At 43.7% G+C, this 20,237-nt stretch overlaps 1 protein-coding gene across 2 annotated transcripts in view; it reads left to right on the forward strand.

Moving 5' to 3' along the window:
* The window catches only part of amn1 (antagonist of mitotic exit network 1 homolog (S. cerevisiae)), a 61,492-nt gene that overhangs the window by 22,075 nt on the left and 19,180 nt on the right, over positions 1–20,237 (forward strand). For both annotated transcript variants that reach the window (XM_056282260.1, XM_056282259.1), the window contains exons 2-3: positions 1,829–1,961; positions 19,293–19,422. In XM_056282260.1, coding sequence (XP_056138235.1) covers positions 1,829–1,961; positions 19,293–19,422 — 263 coding nt within the window. The remainder of the gene's footprint in view (positions 1–1,828; positions 1,962–19,292; positions 19,423–20,237) is intronic.

Raw genomic sequence — 20,237 nt, forward strand, 5'->3', positions numbered from 1 at the left:
ACCCCCCTTGTGCCAAATGCTGGTAAAGCTTATCTAAGGTCATAAATTGTTAGCGTCTCAGGGAAGACGGTCAGTGTGACTTTGCCTAGTTCTGTATGTGTCTGAATTAATGTGAATTAACTCTTTAACCATTGAACCATTTGCGGCATGGTAGCCCAGTGGTTAGCACTGTTGCTGTCAAGTTAAGGAGGAATATAGTCCATTATGAAAAGAGGAAAACTGAGGTGTGGGATGTTTTTAAGAGTATAATGGGGAGAGGTGTAAATATGTTGTATAGTTATGTCAGGGAAGAAGTTTTTTTTTTGGTGGGGCGGGGTTGTGGAGGGGACCACTTTTATTGTGATTGGGTGAAGAAAGGAGGGTGATTTTGGTTAAATGTTGTAATACATGGGGTAAGATGTATTGGAGATGGTATATATGTATTTTTTGTTTGATTCCTTTTATTTGGTGGGGGGCCTGTAGGCTGCAAGCCATGCCAAAGCCCACAGGTTACCTCACTATTTTCTGTCTTATCTATCTGTGTTTTAATTTTTAATTCTTATCCTCTTTGATTCTGTAGAGTTCGATGTGTTGGAGGTCTTTTATCTCCCTATTGGTTTAAAATCGTTTTTGCTATAAAAAAAAAGCACTGTTACCTCACAGCAAGAAGGTCCTGGGTTCGAACCATGTCTGCGTGGGTTTCCTTCGGGTGCTCCGAGTGCTCTGGTTTCTTCCCACTACCAAAAAAAGACATGAATGTTAGGGTTCATACTCCTGCCTGTAGCCCTGACCAAGGCAATGGGACAAAGAACTGGAATTGGTCCCCTGGTGCTGCAGTTGCCCACTGCTCCTATACAATAGGATGGGTTAAATGCAGAGAACAAATTCGTTGTGAGAAACTACAATGAAAGTGGCCTTCTTTCATCTAGTAATCCAGTTAATATTACTCATTAAATGTTTTCAGGAAGAATAGTTCAAACCCCATATCTGTGCGATATAAAATGACAGTTATCAAAATTCGTATTTAATGCATTGGTTGCTATGTGACCAATGCCATCTAGTGACCATTTTCGGTAAGACAAGCGTCTGAATTACTGACAGCCGAATGACCATTATTGTATTGATTTTCTTTAAATTGAAACATTTAATGCATTATCTAGTAATGATTTCAGTACTAATGTCTTGTAGAATTTAAATGCAATCTACTACTTAGTGCTAGCCACAGTTTAGAGATTTAGCGTTATATTGTCTTTGTTCTGTAGTCACTTGTGTAATTAACATTGTAGCATGTTCAGGTTCACCAAGGGGTTTAAGTATTAGTTGTACATTTTTTCACGCGTGCAAAATTTAAATCATAGTTTATTTATGCTATAGTAGTATGTAGGAGGTACAATGATAATGCCCTAACAGTGTCAAGTGGGCAAGGTAGACAGTGTGGTAACACATAGATATTTAGATATAAAACACTTAATTAAAGCACTAAACGACTACAATTAATGATAATGAAACAATTTTCAAGTCATAGATTCATATACTTTTTCTATACTTTGGTGTAATTTTTAGGAAAACCCAATGCCATCGGACACTATTTTGACATAACCATGGGGGAATATTACATTTTCTTTTGGCCCCTTTCCTCAGCCATAGAGTCAGCTAGTTAGTGTCCTGTTCCATAAATGCAGAGATAAAGTATCCCAGATGCTTTAATTGGCATGACTGATGTTTATCTATGTGTGTATTTGCAGACATTCATTGCATTATGTGCAGGGCAGAAGAAAGTCAACACTAATGATGACCATTAGTGGTAAGTTATTAATTTTGTTTCTGTTTGTTGCTGTTGTATGTATAGCTGTGCAGGTTGTGTCGCCACCTCTGCAGACTACTTCCTTGATGACATCAAGAACTTACCAGAGGGCATTAAGGACAAGCTCATGCAAATAATGACAGCAAGAGGGACAGTCACTGACTTTAACATCAGCCAGGTAGGCCCAGTTGTTGAAAACAGAATGAAAGGCATTACTATTTAAGGGGTAGACCAGGTTTGTGTCTCAAAAACTACCCACTACTTCTTTTTTCTTCCACCCCCTTACTACCACTCATCTCCATTCTGAAAGGAAATTAGAAAAGATAAAGGCAGAAGGAGGCTAGCATAGAAAAGAGTAATAAGGAGAAGAGGGAGAGTAGAAGGGTTGAAGTCTGAGCTTCCCCATCAGAGCTCCCCCATCATTTTAATTGATTTGCTCATATAACCATTTTCTGCTTATTAATTTCTAAAATTTAAGTTGTACTTGTTGATATCAATGATTAGTAGTATCACTCGTTAGAAGTAAACCTGCTTCTACATTTGCCATAAGGTATAAGAAGCATGTCCGCCACATAAACCATCTAAACATGAAGCCTCTGTTTGTGTTCCAACTGGTATCTTTTTTTTCCCCTCCCTTTTTCTTCCCATTTGTATCCGGCCAATTACCCCACTCTTCCGAGCGATCCCGGTCACTGCTCCACCCCCTCTGCCGATCCGGGGAGGGCTGCAGACTACCACATGCCTCCTCCAATACATGTGGAGTCACCAGCTGCTTCTTTTCACCTGACAGTGAGGAGTTTCACCAGGGGGACGTAGCGTGTGGTGTTGTGGATTTTTCTTATCCTTTTAATGGGCTCTTGCCCCAGCAACCTCTGGGAAGAATAATCATCGGACAAATATTAGAGCAAACAGAAAATCTTTAATGCATCTGCAGATGGAGAGTCATATAGTCACAGAAGTCAGTCTGTGAGGATATGCTCTAACTTGAGCTGGAGGTAGTGGTTTTTTATAGAGCAGTCCGTCACGTCATACCCTATGTTCCTTGCATTAACCAAGGTGTTATCTTACAAAGGAATGCAGGAAAACATCTACGTTAATCATGTCCTGTGTCCGGTGTGTGTCTGTGGGTCCGTTGCACCTGTCTTTGCTGTACCAGGCAGTTCCTGGGATGTGGCAACGGGGAGGCAAGCATGATAACATTTGGTATGTGGCCCCATCGGAGGCAAGCATGATAACAGTTGGTATGTGTGTCTGCAGTGAGTGAGAAGTTTCATACACACAGAGAAGTGGAAAACTACAGAGTACATACAGAGTGCATATGGAGTACATTTTGTACTCCACAATTCCCCCCTTTTGTTCATTATTGAACAACGAGAGCAATAGGTAACATGGAAATAATGGAAATCAGCACACATTTTTTTTGCACACATAACATGTATACACAGAAATGATAAACAGACATGAGAACAACTGGAAACGAAAGGTTTAACCAGTGCTCGTCATAAAGTATCATTCAAACGGGGGAGTCGCTGTCATTGGAGGAAGTGTAGGAGGATTCAGAACCGGAGTCCTTGTGGGGGGTTGGGGAAGAGGGGAACAGCAGTGGTGGAGAGGAGGGAGACGAAACAGGACCCCCGTCCTGTTGGGCAAGGAGGTGATAATACACGAGCTGAGTAGCAATGAGGCCGCGTATCACACGCCGAACTATGGGCACGATGCAGCAGGTGAGGAGTAGCAGGACACCCAGGAAAAGTGACGCTGCTATGACTCGGCGAGTAAAAGACATCAGGACCCATTATCTGCATCAGCATCTCCGACATGAACTGCACGGGATCTTTACTGGCTGCACCGCCTTCAGGAATGTTCAGTACATGGAGATTGGCCCTCCGAGATCGGTTCTCGAGGTCGTCGATTCGGTCCTGCAGAGACAGGTTTTGGGTTCGAAGCATTTTGATGGTGGACTCAGCTGCAGTTAAACGTTCAAAGTTGTCACTGGTTACAGACTCCACAGAGGGAAGGCGATTTCGGGACTCTAAAAGCCAAACCCAAATCTGTGGTCTCCAGAGCTAGGAAGCTGGTGCTAGTCTCATCTAGACAACCAGAGGGTCCTCATGTTGGAGGATTGGCTGGGCCAGGAGCAGACCACCCTCACCTCCTCTCTCACCCGGAAGCTGACCGGGACACCTTGGAGACCACCCTCACACAGACACAGCTCCTACAGCCGTGTTATGTGGCGGGTTGCTCTTTGTTCTGTCCAGCCGGGAGGTTGTCTTCCCATGGAGCATACCCCGGGCCCCTGGACCCGGTACCACGGGAGTGGGGGTGTTACCCAGCTCGTCTGGAGGAGGGGGAGGAGCAGGTGGTGACAATATCTGGAGGGAAAAACTTTCAGAGAGAAACTGCACAACACTGAAAACACTGTCATTCTAGGATTCTGAAGATTCGAAGTCAACTTGATTCAGTGTTCTTCAGATACTTCCGCTATGATCTAAATTCGTATCCGTCTGTTTCTTATGAAGTAAAAAAATCAAAGAAAACTGTACAGAAGAAGGCTCACAACCATTCTAAATTTCAATTCCTCATTCCCACTACCCCTCTTTTTACACAAGAACAGAACACATTGTGTCAACCCATTTAACCATGAAGAACAAAAATGAAAGTATGATATGATCAATTTGTATGTGTGTCTGCAGTGAGTGAGAAGTTTCATACACACAGAGAAGTGGAAAACTACAGAGTACATACGGAGTGCATATGGAGTACATTTTGTACTCCACAGTAGGAAGATCACTCTCTTCCCCCCCAGTTCCCCCTCCCCCCGAACAGGCGCCCCGACCGACCAGCTGGCATCGTTTTTAACCACACATTCAAAAGTATAGAGCAAATTGAATACTTTCTACTTGAACTAGAGAGAAAACGTATAGCTAGCAGTAGACCAAGTGTAAAAATCTGTTGACAACTGCAGAAAGCAGGTATACCAGGTTTTTCTAGGTGCCTGGAGCAAGTAATTATTATGTGGCACCAAATTCAGTCTGCCAAGAATGAGAAAATATCTTCATATGATGCTTTTTAGATTTTGCCAATGCTTTCAGTTCTGTGGTACATTTCCATTAGTGAGAGGCGTTTGGTTACTTAACAGTTCCAGCACGACATGGTTCAGATTTACTCCCTGCTCTCCCATCCCTTATTTCCCCTGCTTTTCTTTTCAGCATTTTTCTGTTTCCGGTCATTAATTTTCTGTTTCCAAACATAGAAAATTACTGATAGGAAAATTATTAAAAATTTCTTGATATCTTTGTGGTTGATCGAGCACCACAAAACTGAGACAGCAACACTGCTATGCTACTACAAGGTCTGAACAGTTCTGACAGCCTAACACAGCTTTTTGCCAGCCAGATGTATTGATACTGTGGTGGCAAACTTTGTGATAAAAATAAAATAAAATCCTGAGTCAGTCTTGTCTTTCTGAGTAAATTTAATTCAGACTTTGCAAACAGGCTCTCCCTATATGGTTAGGAAGAAGAGAGAGAAAGAGACAACCCTGAACAGGAGGAGTACAAAGTTTTTATAGAGATACAAGAGTATGTGTTGTCTAAGCTGCCCTAACTGATATCAGCCAGCTATGACCTTGCCTATCTATCTGCAGAGATATAAGGATGCGCTGACATGTGTGGAAGGGTCAGTTGTAGGCAAAACATAAGTCATAGGCAAAACATGTGAGCAGTACATGACATCTAACTAGGAAGAAATGGTTCTGTATTTTTCTACTACAATACAGATGAATATAAATGTAAATTCAAGTGTGCAAGATGTCAGATTTTTTCACTACTATATTACTTTTATGAAATAAGGTTGGAGATGATGATGATTGCAGAGTAAATGGGACCAGAGAGAAGTGGTTCACAGACTGTTCTCACCATGAGGATGTTGTAGGGCAGGAAGGGGGTTTTAGGATTGCACACATGGCAGCCAATACAGGGTAAAGCAACTTCACTAGGACGGCACAACACAGAAGAGCTAACATGTCAGGCCAGGACTCTGCAGTCTACACCCATCTACAGGCCAGTGGCCACTCTTTCAAGGATGAGGATGTGCACATCCTTGATAGGGAGGAACACTGGTTTGAACAGAGTTAGAGGTCATCTATGTGAAGAGGGAACGACCATTCCTGAACGGGGGGGGGGGGGGGGGGGGGCTAAGAGTACATCTGTCACTATCTTGCAATGCTGTGATTGCAGACATTCCCAAATCCTCTGTGAATAGTACACATGCCCATTGTAACGCTAGTTAATGGTCACGCCCATATCTGCATATGAACCCAATCATTGTTTTTGGTCGTTATGCCACTGTGTTGTTTATAAGGGTGGGGATACCTGCAGTCAGTTTAGCCTGAAGAGGTCACTTAGATGAGTGATGAAACATATCTGTCAAAAACTTTTGTATCCAGATCAAAGAAGGTTGAATCAGTTCATCTGGATACATTTATTGACAGATACGTTTCATCACTCATCTAAGTGACCTCTTCAGACTAAACTGACTGCAGGTATCCCCACCCTTATAAACAATACAGTATAATACAGTTGCAAAACGATGGAAATCAACGACCAGTTTCATATGCAAATATGGGTGTGACCATCAACTAGAATCTTTTTTGTTAATTCTCTTTATTGAGCCATACCAAGGTCCATACAAACAGTATACTTATTTACATAGGACTTGGAAGCCTCATCTACCCAAGTCTTCTGTAAAACACAGTTGTAAGGTAATAACATTAAGTTAAATTAGATAATACAGAAGCAAATAAGGACCAATAAAGTAAATAAAAACACTGGTATAAAAATGGAAAATAAAATAGATAAAAATGAGAAAACCGAACTTAATAAATAGGACCAGAATGTTGGGGTGTACCTTCATGATACTCAAGTATCTTTACAAAGAACATTAGGAAAGAACGAAGCGAAAGAATAAGAGACAAAGAAATTCACATTAAACAAATGATGGGCATACAGGTGTTATGTATCCAGTCCAATTTTCCCATCTTTTGAAAAACTTGCCCTGTTGCAGTCTAATTGAGAAAGTAATTCTTTCCATCCGTAAGATATCATAAATAATGTCAATCCGGGTTAGCGCGGTTGAGACCAGATGTAACCGGGGTTGCTTCGTCTAGACTGTGTCTTATTTTATGTCTTATCTTATGTTTTACTTACTTTCTTTTTAACTTTTTACCGAATTTATCTTTAATATGATCACATATGATTGCGATACGCTTTTAAAAATGAGAAATCAGTTTCCTGGGACTGCAGTAGGGTTACCACCGGAGATTCTCCGAAGCGTCAGCCAGAGTAATGTAGATTGTTTACTTCTGAAAGATTACACTGGGATCAGAAGGCCCAAAAAACATCGAGGGGAAACAAGCTGGGGTCAGAAACAGGCTGAGGAGCCAGGCAAACTGCCCACCCTTGCTGAGCATTGTTGTGGATTTTCTTTTATCCTTTTAATGGGCTCTTGCCCCAGCAACCTCTAGGAAGAATGATCATCGGACAAGTATTGGAGCAAACAGAGAATCTTTAATGCATCTGCAGATGGAGAGACCAAAGGTTACACAGAGGTTTGTCTGTGAGGATATGCTCTGCCCTGGGCTGGAGATAGTGTTTTTTTATAGAACCGTCCGTCGCGTCATACACTATGTTTCCTGCATCAACTAAGGTGTAGTCTTACAAAGGAAAGAAGGAAACCTCTACGTTAATCATGTTCTGTGCCTCGTGAGTGTCTGTAAGTCTGTTGCACTTATCTTTTGCTGTACCAGGTCGTTCCTGGGATGCGGCAACGGGGAGGCAAGCATGATAACAGTTGCTATGTGGCCCCATGGAAGGTACGCATGAGAACAATGGGTATGTGTGTCTGCAGTGAGTGAGAAGTTTCATACACACAGAGAAGTGGAGAACTACAGAGTACATACAGAGTGCATATGGAGTACATTTTGTACTCCACAATTCCCCCCTTTTGTTCATCATTGAACACTAAGAGGTAACATAGAAATAATGGAAATCAGCACACATAACATGTATATACAGGAATGATAAACGGACAGCGGAACAACCGGAATGGAAAGGGTTAACCAGTGTTCGTCATAAAGTATCATTCAGACGGGGGAATCGCCGTCATCGGTGGAGGTGTAGGGGGATTCAGAGTCCTTGTGGGGGGGGGGGGACAGCAGTGGTGGAGAGGGGGAAGATGCGTGGGGTGTTTTTGTCCCACCCAGACGACGTGGTATGTCGTCCTGGCCGGGACAGGGTGATGTTAGGGGTGGGGGTGCAAAGTAGTAAGATTGTCCGGGCTAGGAGGATGCCCACTACTACTGTCAAACATGCGGCAAGAAGAAACAAGCATAAAACAAGCCGTTGTTCCCATAACTGCCGGAAGGGGTTCCAAGGGCTCCATAGGCTAGGCCTGAAGGGGCTCCGTGTAGCACTTCGCGTCTTGGCTCGATGTTGAGTCTGCCACTGGGGAACTGGAGTGGTTTGAGGGTTCTGCATTCTCTCCTTCGGGGTCAGCAACGGAGCTGTCTTCTGTTGGAGCTGAGACTGGTCTGCAATGGGTGGCGTGTATCCACGTGGCTCTTTCAGCAAACTTGATGGCTGTCTGCGTTGTCAACAACACCTGGAATGGACCCGCCCATCTGTTGGACCGCCAGGTCTTTCTTCGGAAACACCGGATGATGACCCAGTCGCCGGGGAGGTAGGAATGGAGAACCTTCTCAGCAGGGGTGGGGAGAGCAGCTGCCACCTGTTGGGAGACTTGGGAGAGAACAGAGGAGAGATTACAGCAGTACTGTAGCATATCATGCTCGTAAAGAGCGGTTTGGGGAAGAGCTCCCGGCGCAGAGCCCGTTCCCATGGTCGGAGGCCGTCCCATGAGAATCTCAAAAGGACTAAGCCCTGCTCTGGAGTGTCTTTGTCTTATGCACATGTACATAAGTACCAATGGGAGACATTTGACCCAAGACAGTCTGGTGTCCTCACAGCACTTGGCCAGTTTGTTTTTTAATGTGCCGTTCTCCCTTTCCACTGCCCCGCCGCTCGCCGGGTGATATGCACAATGGTGTCTCAGATCTATGCTGAGAAATTTTGATAACTCCGTGATGGCGGTGTTGACAAAATGACTGCTGTTATCACTGCTGAGTTGGTTGGGGATGCCCCACCGGGGAATAATTTCGGTGAGGAGGGCTTTTGCTACGGCCGAGGCACGTTTTGATGGAAACACTTCCACCCATTTGGATCACATGTCCACCATGACCAGGCAATATTTTTTCCCTTCACATGGCGTTAACTCAATGAAATCCATCATTACATGGTGGAATGGCCCCGTTGTGGGGGGGGGGGGGGGGCGCCTGCACTGCTCTGGGCAATCTGTTTGTGTGGATTGTGTTGTGCGTAAATCATGCAGCATCTGCAATGTTGCTCTGCATAGGGTGTGAAGCCCTTGGTGAACCACTGTGCAGTTACTGCCTGAAGGATCCCCCCTTTCGAAACGTGATCACAACCGTGGCACAGTTTTGCAAAATGAGGGAAAAAATGTTTAGGTACGCACGGGTTGGAATCGGATGCTGTGGAGTATATTTTGTACTCCACAGCATCCTACTCACAAATGTTCAATCATTTGAGAATAAGCTGGACGACATCAGAGCGAGGACACAATTCCAATGGGACATTAGAGACTGTAACATCCTGTGTTTCACCGAATCCTGGTTGACCCCCACTGTACCAGACCACGCAGTTACATCGGCTGAACACTTCTCCATTGTCTGTATGGATAGAACAGAGAAGTCCAGCAAATCCAAAGGTGGAAGAGTCTGCTTCATGACAAACAACAAGTGGTGTGACCCAAGGAACGTTACGGTTCTCTCTCGGTCTTGCTCTCCCCGCCCGGAGCATTTAACCATCATGTGCCGTTCATTCTACTTGCCCCGCGAGTTTACATCAGTAATCATCACAGCGGTCTATAGTCTACCACATGCCAACACTGACATTGCTGCATCCGAGCTGCAGGAGGTGATAAACAAACAACAACAATGGTATCTGGGGGCTGCTTTCATAGTGGTCGGTGACTTTAACAAAGCAAATTTTACCCGGGGCATGTCAGAATTCGAGCAGCATATTCACCTTCCCCACGAGAGGAAGCAATACACTGGATCACTGCTACACACAGTTTAGGGAGAGCTATAAAGTCATCTCCCTGCCAGCATTTGGCAAGTCAGACCATGCCGCTATCCTCCTCCTACCAAAATACAAACAAAAAATCCTAAGGGAATCCCCGGTGATGAAGGAGGTGAAGCGTTGGGCTGACCATTCGGTAGCCATGTAGCAGGAAGCTCTTCAGAACACTGATTGGGAGATGTTCCGCACGACCTCGGCTACCGTCAGTGAGTTTACTGGAAGTAGCAGTGAGTTACATCTCTGTGCTACCAAATGCTATCATTCTGACTGTCAAGATCTTCCTGAACCAGAAACCATGGGTCGATAGAGCAGTTCGATCAGCGTTAACAGCTCACACTACTGCCTTTAATGCAAGGCTGATTTCTGGTGACATGACTGATTATAAAGCAGCGTCTTATGGCCTGCTGAAGACAGTCAAAGAGGCTAAGTGGCACTATAAGGACAAAGTGGAAGCCGACTTTAATGAAGGTGACTCTGCTCGCGTGTGCAATTGACTACGGGTCATTACAGATTTTAAAAACAAGCCTTGCTTGGCTATGAGTGTGGATCCCTCCCTAGCTGACAAACTGAACGTGTTTTACGCACGCTACGAGGCTAACGGCACCCACAACAGCCAAATGGCCACAGTAGACAGCGGGGAACCCCCATTCACCGTCACTGAGAGCGATGCGAGGAGGGTCCTTCAGGAGGTAAATGGCAAGAAAGCTGTAATGCCTGACAAGATCCCCGGACGGGTCTTAAAATCTTGCGCTAACTAGCTAGCTCCAGTGTTTACATACACTACCGTTCAAAAGTTTGGGATCACCCAAACAATTTCGTGTTTTCCATGAAAAGTCACACTTATTCACCACCATATGTTGTGAAATGAATAGAAAATAGAGTCAAGACATTGACAAGGTTAGAAATAATGATTTGTATTTGAAATAAGATTTTTTTACATCAAACTTTGCTTTCGTCAAAGAATCCTCCATTTGCAGCAATTACAGCATTGCAGACCTTTGGCATTCTAGCTGTTAATTTGTTGAGGTAATCTGGAGAAATTGCACCCCACGCTTCCAGAAGCAGCTCCCACAAGTTGGATTGGTTGGATGGGCACTTCTTTGAGCAGATTGAGTTTCTGGAGCATCACATTTGTGGGGTCAATTAAACGCTCGAAATGGCCAGAAAAAGAGAACTTTCATCTGAAACTCGACAGTCTATTCGTGTTCTTAGAAATGAAGGCTATTCCATGCGAGAAATTGCTAAGAAATTGAAGATTTCCTACACCGGTGTGTACTACTCCCTTCAGAGGACAGCACAAACAGGCTCTAACAGGTACTATTTAATGAAGATGCCAGTTGGGGACCTGTGAGGCGTCTGTTTCTCAAACTAGAGACTCTAATGTACTTATCTTCTTGCTCAGTTGTGCAACGCGGCCTCCCACTTCTTTTTCTACTCTGGTTAGAGCCTGTTTGTGCTGTCCTCTGAAGGGAGTAGTACACACCGGTGTAGGAAATCTTCAATTTCTTAGCAATTTCTCGCATGGAATAGCCTTCATTTCTAAGAACAAGAATAGACTGTCGAGTTTCAGATGAAAGTTCTCTTTTTCTGGCCATTTTGAGCGTTTAATTGACCCCACAAATGTGATGCTCCAGAAACTCAATCTGCTCAAAGAAGTGCCCATCCAACCAATCCAACTTGTGGGAGCTGCTTCTGGAAGCGTGGGGTGCAATTTCTCCAGATTACCTCAACAAATTAACAGCTAGAATGCCAAAGGTCTGCAATGCTGTAATTGCTGCAAATGGAGGATTCTTTGACGAAAGCAAAGTTTGATGTAAAAAAAATCTTATTTCAAATACAAATCATTATTTCTAACCTTGTCAATGTCTTGACTCTATTTTCTATTCATTTCACAACATATGGTGGTGAATAAGTGTGACTTTTCATGGAAAACACAAAATTGTTTGGGTGATCCCAAACTTTTGAACGGTAGTGTACATCTTTAACACATCCCTGGCCCAAGCCGTTATCCCCTCGTGCTTCAAGCGGTCCATTATTGTCCCTGTGCCAAAGAACAACAGTCCATCATGCCTGAATCACTACCGACCAGTGGCCCTGACGTCAGTAGTGATGAAGTGCTTTGAGAGGTTGGTGAAAGATTTCATCTGCTCATCCCTGCCCAGCTCATTCGACCCCCTTCAGTTTGCCTATAAAAACAACAGGTGCAGAGACGATGCCGTCTCCAACCTCTTGCACACCACCTTAACCCACCTGGATGGGGGGAGAGGGAACTACGTACGTATGCTGTTCATTGACTACAGTTCAGCGTTTAATGCTGTAGTCCCCCTCAATCTGGTCACGAAGATGAGGTCGCTAGGAATCAACACGCCGTTGTGCTATTGGGTGTACAACTTTCTCACTGACTGGCCCCAGGTGGTTAGGGTGGGCGGCCTAACCTCTGGAACATTGATCCTCAACACAGGTGCTCCTCAGGGTTGTGTGCTAAGCCCTCTGCTGTACAACATCTACACACATGACTGCAAAGCCACAGACAGTTCCACCTCCGTCATCAAATCTGCAGATGACACAGTGGTAGTAGGCCTGATTTCCAACAACAACGAACAGGCCTATCTGAACCAAGTAGATGACCTGGCACAGTGGTGGTGCCAGTCCAACAACCTGAACCTGAACGTCAGCAAGACCAAAGAAATGGTGGTGGACTTCAGGAGACAGCAGGGGACAGGATACAACCGACTAAAGATCAACGGGGAAACTGTGGAGAGGGTCTCCAGCTTTAAATACCTCAGCGTACACATCGCCAAGGACCTCACCTGGACTCTTCACGCTCAGCTCACTCTAAAGAAGTCCAGACAGAGACTCTACTTCCTCCAAAGGCTGAGGAAACTCAAGGTCTCACCCTCCATCCTGAAGACATTCTATTCGTCGGCGGTGGAGAGCATCCTAACAGGTTGCATCACTGCCTGGTATGAAAACTTTTCTTCCCGTGACCAAGTTGACCTGCAGAGAGTGGTGCGTTCAGCTGAACGCACCACCAGAACATCCCTCCCCATCCTGCAGGACACTTACACCAGAAGGGTGAGGACGAGAGCCAAGAAGATCATGAGCGACACTTCTCACCCTAACAACGGACTGTTCAGGCTATTGGGGTCTGGTAGACGCCTCTGCAGTCTTAGGGCCAAACAGAGAGACTAAAGAGAAGCTTCTATCCACAGGCCATAAGAACTCTCAACATGTATGACCTTTCACATACTTGAGACAGCTAGTTTTTTTTATTGTTAATTTTTTATTGTTTATTTTAACAATGTTAAGATCTACTTCTGTAGGCTGATTTAGAAGTTCACTGAAGTGTTCTACCCGTCATCTTTGATTTCCTCCGATGTTGTAAGGAGGACCCCATCCTTTGATCTTACAGGATGTGTATTCTTGGTTTTTGGACCATAAGCTTCATTTAATGTGGCATAGAATTCTCGATGGTTCTTTTCTTGTGAATATTGCGCTGCTTCTTCAGCTTTCTTCTGAAATCACCTGTTTTTCAGTGTTCTGATTCGATCTCTGAGAGTGTTCCTGTTAAGTTTCTTGTCCTTCAACAGCTTTTGGATTTCCTCATCCTGATCGTTGAACCAATCGTTTGACACCCTCTTTTTCTTTCCAAAGGTGTGATCAGCTGCCTCCTGAAGGAGCAGCTTAAATTCTTCCCAATCGTCATTGCACTCAGGCAGTTTTTCATTCAAAAAGAGTTTGAGCTTTTCTTTTCTTTTGCTGTTCATGTTGGTATCGAGCTTCTTAGGTGATTTCACGCACCTTCTTTTGGTTTGATAGAGAATCGGCATTTGCAAACAAGTAGCTTGTGATCTGTGGAGCAGTCAGCTGTTAAGTTTACTTTAGTCACTGTGATGTGTTGTTTAGATTCCTTGTTGACTAGCAGATAGTCAAGTTGATGCCAATGCTTCGAGCGCAGATGTTGCCATGTGTTCTTAAGACTATTTTTCAGTTGGAACATTGTACCCATGACAGATAGTTGAAACCTGGTACAAAACTCTATAAGTATGAGCCCATTTGAATTCATTTTTCCCACTCCACGTTTTCCAATCACAGATGGCTAGGATTTCCAATCTCTTCCAACGCAAGCATTGAGATCTCCTAAGATTATGATGTTTCATCCTTTGCCGTGTCTAAGCAATCTCCAAGTTTTTCATAAAACTGTTCTATCTCTTCCGGTGTTCTTTGCATTGTAGGCGTGTAGACACTAATGAGTGTTAGGTGGTCGCCAGTCTTTAGTTGGATTCTTACTGTCATGAGTGTGTCATTAATTGGTTTTGGGTTCATTCCTTGAGCAACTAGTTTATTGTTGATGGCAAAACCTACTCCAGCTTCTTTATTTTCGCCACCACTCCAGAATATTGTGTGACTCCTCTCAACTATGTTGCCTGAGCCTGGTCGCCTTACTTTGCTAAGTGTGCAGATGTCAATGTGTGCCTTCTCAAGTTCTCTGCAAATGATGGCTGTTGCACGTTCAGGTCTTACAGAGTCAGCACTATCATTAGTTGTCCGTACATTCCATGCACTGAGGATGAAAGGCTGATTTCTCTGCATTTTATTTGACGTAACAGATTGGTGGTCATCTGCTGTCCTGGACACAGTAGCAGTGTACGGTCTTTGCATATTTCTCACCACTGCCATACATTGTGGTGCATCGGCTGCCCCGTGTGCAGTAGCATGGTCTTCAAATCTATGATTCACTATCTCCATATTCAAATGTGAGGCTGCACCCTAGATGACGACACTTTGGTGCTCCGTAGTGTCCCTTGGCAAGATTTTCTGTTGTTCGGTGGCACAGCATAGCTGAGATGGCCGCAGAAGAATCCTGTTGCATTTTGCAAGAACTGCTGCCAAGTTGACAAACAGAGCTGCTGGTTGCCGGAACCGCTGCCGAGTTGACTGAGCGGAGCTGCTGTGGTTTACCCTTTCCGGGTACTGACAGCTGGGTAGACTGTGCCCGGGGATTTGAATTCAGAGTTGCCTTCTCCTAGCCTTTGCCTAAAGAGGCATCAACTTACAAGGCAGCAGGTGGTTTTGTTGTCAGTGTTTCCTTCTCCTAGCCTTTGCCTAAAGATGCATCAACCCACAAGTGTCGTGGATTTTCCTTTATGCCTTAATGGGCTCTTGCCACAGCAACCTCTGGGGAGAATAATCACTGGACAAATATTGGAGCAAACAGAGAACCTTTATTGCATCTGCAGATGGAGAGACATAAGGCTACACAGAGATTCGTCTGTGAGGATATGCTCTGCCCCTAAGCTGGAGGTAGTGGTTTCTTATAGAACAGTCCGTCGCGTCATACACTATGTTTCCTGCATTAACTAAGGTGTAGTCTTACAAAGGAATGCAGGAAACATCTACGTTAATCATGTTCTGTGCCTCGTGAGTGCCTGTAGGTCCGTTGCACTTATCTTTGCTGTACCAGGCAGTTCCTGGTATGTGGCAACGGGGAGGCAAGCATGGTGACAGTTGGTATGTGGCCCCATGGGAGGCAAGCATGATAACAGTTCCCTAATTTTAGGGAAGATCAACTTATTTAGCAGCTTCTCAGGTTATAGAGTCAACTGGAGTAAGAGTGAACTGATGCCCATTCATCTGAGTGATACATTCTGGCTGCACATTCTTCCATTTAAGTTATTCATTGACAAATTTACATATTTAGGTGTTGTGGTTACGAAGTACTATTCCTCCTTATTTGAGGCTAATTCCCCCCTCCCCCGATGACAAGGTAGAGTGAATGCCATTAAAATGGTCTTTCTACCCCAATTGTTATACTTATTCCAAAACATCCCAATTTTTCTCCCTAAATCCTTTTTCAAACATAAAGACTCCATCATAATTCCCTTCCAGTGGAACTATAAAACACATCCATCCATCCATAGCATAGCTAAAACACACCTTTGTAAGCCAAGGTGGGACGGGGGATTAGCACTTATAAACTTCTTACTGCATTACTTGGCATTAAGTATCAAAGTCTTCCCCTTCTATCTGGATAACTCGACCCCTCTGCGTGGATGGGTTGAAATAGAACAGGAGGAATGCCACTTGCTTCTCACAGGGGCTGTTTTGTTGTCTCCCACTAAACTAGATAAATTGTAATCTTCTTGTAAAAGAGAGTTCCTGTTCAAGAGTTGGGAGTATATTTTCAATCTCCACCAATCAATGGTGCTGTTCCCTTTATTTTGGAGGCTTCAAATGAAATTATGTAACTTCACATTACTACTTTGAGGGTCTCCCAGAGTATGGAATCTGACACCTCCCCAGTATCATTAGTCTCAAGGAACTCCTTGAACCATGCTGCCATATACTTAATAAACACTTGGTCTATGAGCAACCATGGGTTAAAGCATCAATAATAACTTTGTTTGGGCAAATCAAGCTTCAGTTTTAATGATACTGGACTATGATCTGATATTAATATGTTATGATACTTAGTATGATTAATGTTAGATACTAATTTTGCATCCACTAGAAAATATTCAATTCTCATATGTGACTTATGGATGTGAGAGAAAAACAAATAGTCTCTGTCTGTTGGGTGTTGTAGTCTCCAGATGTCAGACATATTTCTTGATTTAATTAGGTTATTTAATGTTTGGACAGATGTAGTGGCAGGTGGGACGCAGGGAGAGAGCCTATCAAGATACGGGTCAAGGTAACAGTTAAAATCGCCTCCCATTAACAGATTGATGGTACTGAGATCTGGAATTAAAACAAACACTTTACGGAAAAGTTTGGATCATCAGTATTTGGACTGTATATATTCAATAATGTGACAGGGAACGAAGGCATATTTCCAGTCATTATAATATGCCATCTGGATCTGTGACCATAGAGACAAGCTGAAATTGAATATTCGTGCGAAAAAGATTGGCAACACCCCTAGCTTTGGATGTAAAAAGCGATTGATAAACTTGAGAAATCCAGTTAGCTCTTAGTCGCCTCTGCTCTGTAGCTTTAATATGAGTTTCTTGTAGAAACATTACGTCAGCTTTCATGATTTTAAATGTCTAAACACTTGACCCCGCTTGACAGCGTACATTCCATGAAACCAATGTTATATTACTCATATCTACCTGATTCATACCGTTAACCACTGACATATATACAACTGTGAAAGCAAAAACAGCCTAAAAGACATATCAATGTGGAAACTAACAATAAAGATAAAACAAATCTGGCAGCTCTTAACAACATTAAACATTGACAAATCCCAATCCCCTCCCCACCAACACTTCCCCAAATGAAGCGCCACTTTCCCCATCTCACTTAACGAGGACCACTGAGCGTATGGCTTGTAGAAGTGCCTCTAACAGCCACTAACTAACCAGCCTATAAACAAATATAAAAAACTGTAGCAAGCCCCTCCACCGTCTCAAATAATATAGAAAATATAAAATGGTACGGTCTTTTGTTATACTGAAGTGTACCTTATTGCGCTCAACAAATATCTCCACTGTCCAGCGGAGCCATCCTGACTGTTCTTCTCCCATGTTGTGTCTCATGGTCCCGTCCACAAATGTCTTTGCTTCTCTGGGAGAAGTGAAGACCCTTGGCTGGCCATGGTATTGGAGATGTAGTTTGGCCGGGAAACGCAGGCAGTATTTTACCTCCAACTCCCACAGGTTTTGCATGACATCGCGGGATCCGTGTCGCTGCTCCATCACTTCCGCTGTGTAGTCCGTGTAGATGAAAACTCGTTGCCCATTGTATTCCAGGGTTCGCTGTCGGCCAAGTTGTATAATCATTTCCTTTTCCTGGTACTGGTGGACCCTGGCAATGACTATATGAGGCCTGGCTCCCTCAGCAGGTTTTGGCTGTTGGATGCGGTGTGCATGGTCAATGATACGTGGTTTTTGAAAGTGTGTCTCACACAGCAGTTTGAGGATAAGGGCGTTTATAAACTCTGTTGGTTTTCCCTTCTCTTCTCCTTCTGGAATGCCCACAATTTTAATATTACTGCAGCGAGAGCAGCCCTCTAGGTCGTTAGTTTTGGCTCACAGGCAAGTGTTTTCCAATGGCGTCTGGACACTGCTTGGCATCCTGTGCATCATATTCTTCATACATTTTATAAGTCCATTATAATTGTGTTATCCTCTTTCAATGTTGTATTGTTTAAATTGTGTAAACACAACATCCATTGCACGTTGTCTGTCTTGGGAGAGAGATTCCTCCTCTGTTGCTCTCCCTGAGGTTTCTTCCTATTTTTTCTCCCTGTTAAAGGTTTTTTTTAGGGTGTTGTTCCTTATCTGATGAGAGGGTCTAAGGACAGGATGTTGTGTTGCTGTTAAGCCCACTGAGGCAAATTTGTAATTTGTGATATTGGGCTATACAAATAAATTTGATTTGATTTGATTTACTGATGGAAACTATCAAATCCGCTGTGATGACCCCTGGGAAACAGGGAACAAGCCGAAAGAAGAAGAAGACCATCAACTAAGCACTTTGTCTTGTTTGTCTTAGAAGCATTAGCAACCATTCTGTGACCCTACAGACTCTCTGTCTCATGAAAGCACGATTTGTTGCACATTCCGCTGTGAAAAAGATTCCGACATCAAAACAGTAGTTCTGCACTACATTCCTTTCCGGTCATGCGCCCCCCCCCCCCCCGTCATGCCTCTGTGCCCCCGGGGGGGGGGGCGCCACACACTTTGAGAAACGCTGCCTTAATTACTGATCGGTATGTGTTGGTTTACAGTAAACATCAACAATCAAATGTCCCCCATCACTGATTTCAATTTCACAGTCTAAGAAGGCTAACCTGTCATTTCACATCCTCCCTGGTGACCTTGATGTGGTTGTCCACAGAGTTAAAGTAGTTGGTGAAATGTGGTACATCCTGAGATTTCATTTTAACCCAGGTGTCATCCACAAATCTGACCCAGTGGCTAGGTGGTGTCCCTGGATAGGACATCAGAGCCCTCTTTTCCACTTTCTCCATATACAAGTTGGCCGCTACAGGTGAGACTGGGGAATTGTTGACTGACCGTCATCAGTCCAGCGAATGTATTCTCCAGTCGCTACAATACTATTCTCAACGATCATACGGAAGGTCAAATTGTTTTTTCCCTACAGAAGATGTGAGGGGATCAAGCTCTCATGATTTACTTTTTAGCTGTTTTCCAAAATACATAAAGGAAATCAAATATATGGGAAAGGCTTGGGGCAGCATCCCAAGGTTATGTGCATTATTCTGTTGCATCTTGCATTATAAAACATTCGTTGAATGCCATTGCTTTTTCTCTTGTTCTCAGTTATTGCATCCAGGGATACAGCTTCTGGATCTGCAGTGCTGTCAAGTGTCAGACTTGGCTCTCCAACAGATCTGCTGCCCGCGCCTCAAGACTTTACTACTGGATGGTTGTCAGAGAATCACCTCAGAAGGTAGCCTGTTAACCACGAAGGGGATGCCCCTCATTAAGACCTTCATAGATGTTATTTTTATTGTCCATTCTCTATAAACCAGAAAAAAGAACTGATGCTTCATCCTGTGATTTCAGTGCAATTTCAAATCTGATGCTCTTTCATGGAGAATAGAAAACTATGTTGGTGACTCAAGAGTATGTATGAAGACTTACCTAAAACAGTGTTAGTTTTCCTTATTCAGTTTCAGAAATGGCCATCATGATAACTTGATAACTGGAAATGCCCAAATTTAGAAACGCCCAACATACTGTGACTTGGAAAAAAACAGTTCCTCATATATTGTGTTTGACTATCTGGGGCCAGATTTCACACTGATAACATTACAAGTGTAGTTTAATATGGCGAGAAACTATTTTGTGGAAGCAGAAATGAAGTGCATGTGTCGTAGCAATTATTTAATTCCACTCTGACATTAAATGAGCGAGACAAAAATCTCTTACAGTATTTTCACACGATTCTAATGTATGTTCATTGAAGAGATACACAAACTCAGACGCTTGAGTATGTGCCCCAATCTCGGAGCACACCCTCTTTATACCATACAGTAGGACAATGCCATTGCTTTGATCAGAATGATGTGTACCCAGAGTCTCTTTTCATCCTGTCCTGGAGGAGATAACGTATCATGGTGAACTGTTATTTTGGTAGGTAACACCACTTGTATGTTCCAAGAAGTCATCTCCCTTTTGTCTGAACCTTCTGCCAGGACCCTCCACGACCGCTTCCCGTGACGCTCAAATAGCTTTCACATCTTCCTATGTTATCAGGCTCTT

The sequence above is a fragment of the Lampris incognitus genome, chromosome 6 (genome assembly GCF_029633865.1).
Source record: "Lampris incognitus isolate fLamInc1 chromosome 6, fLamInc1.hap2, whole genome shotgun sequence".
Taxonomy (NCBI): domain Eukaryota; kingdom Metazoa; phylum Chordata; class Actinopteri; order Lampriformes; family Lampridae; genus Lampris; species Lampris incognitus.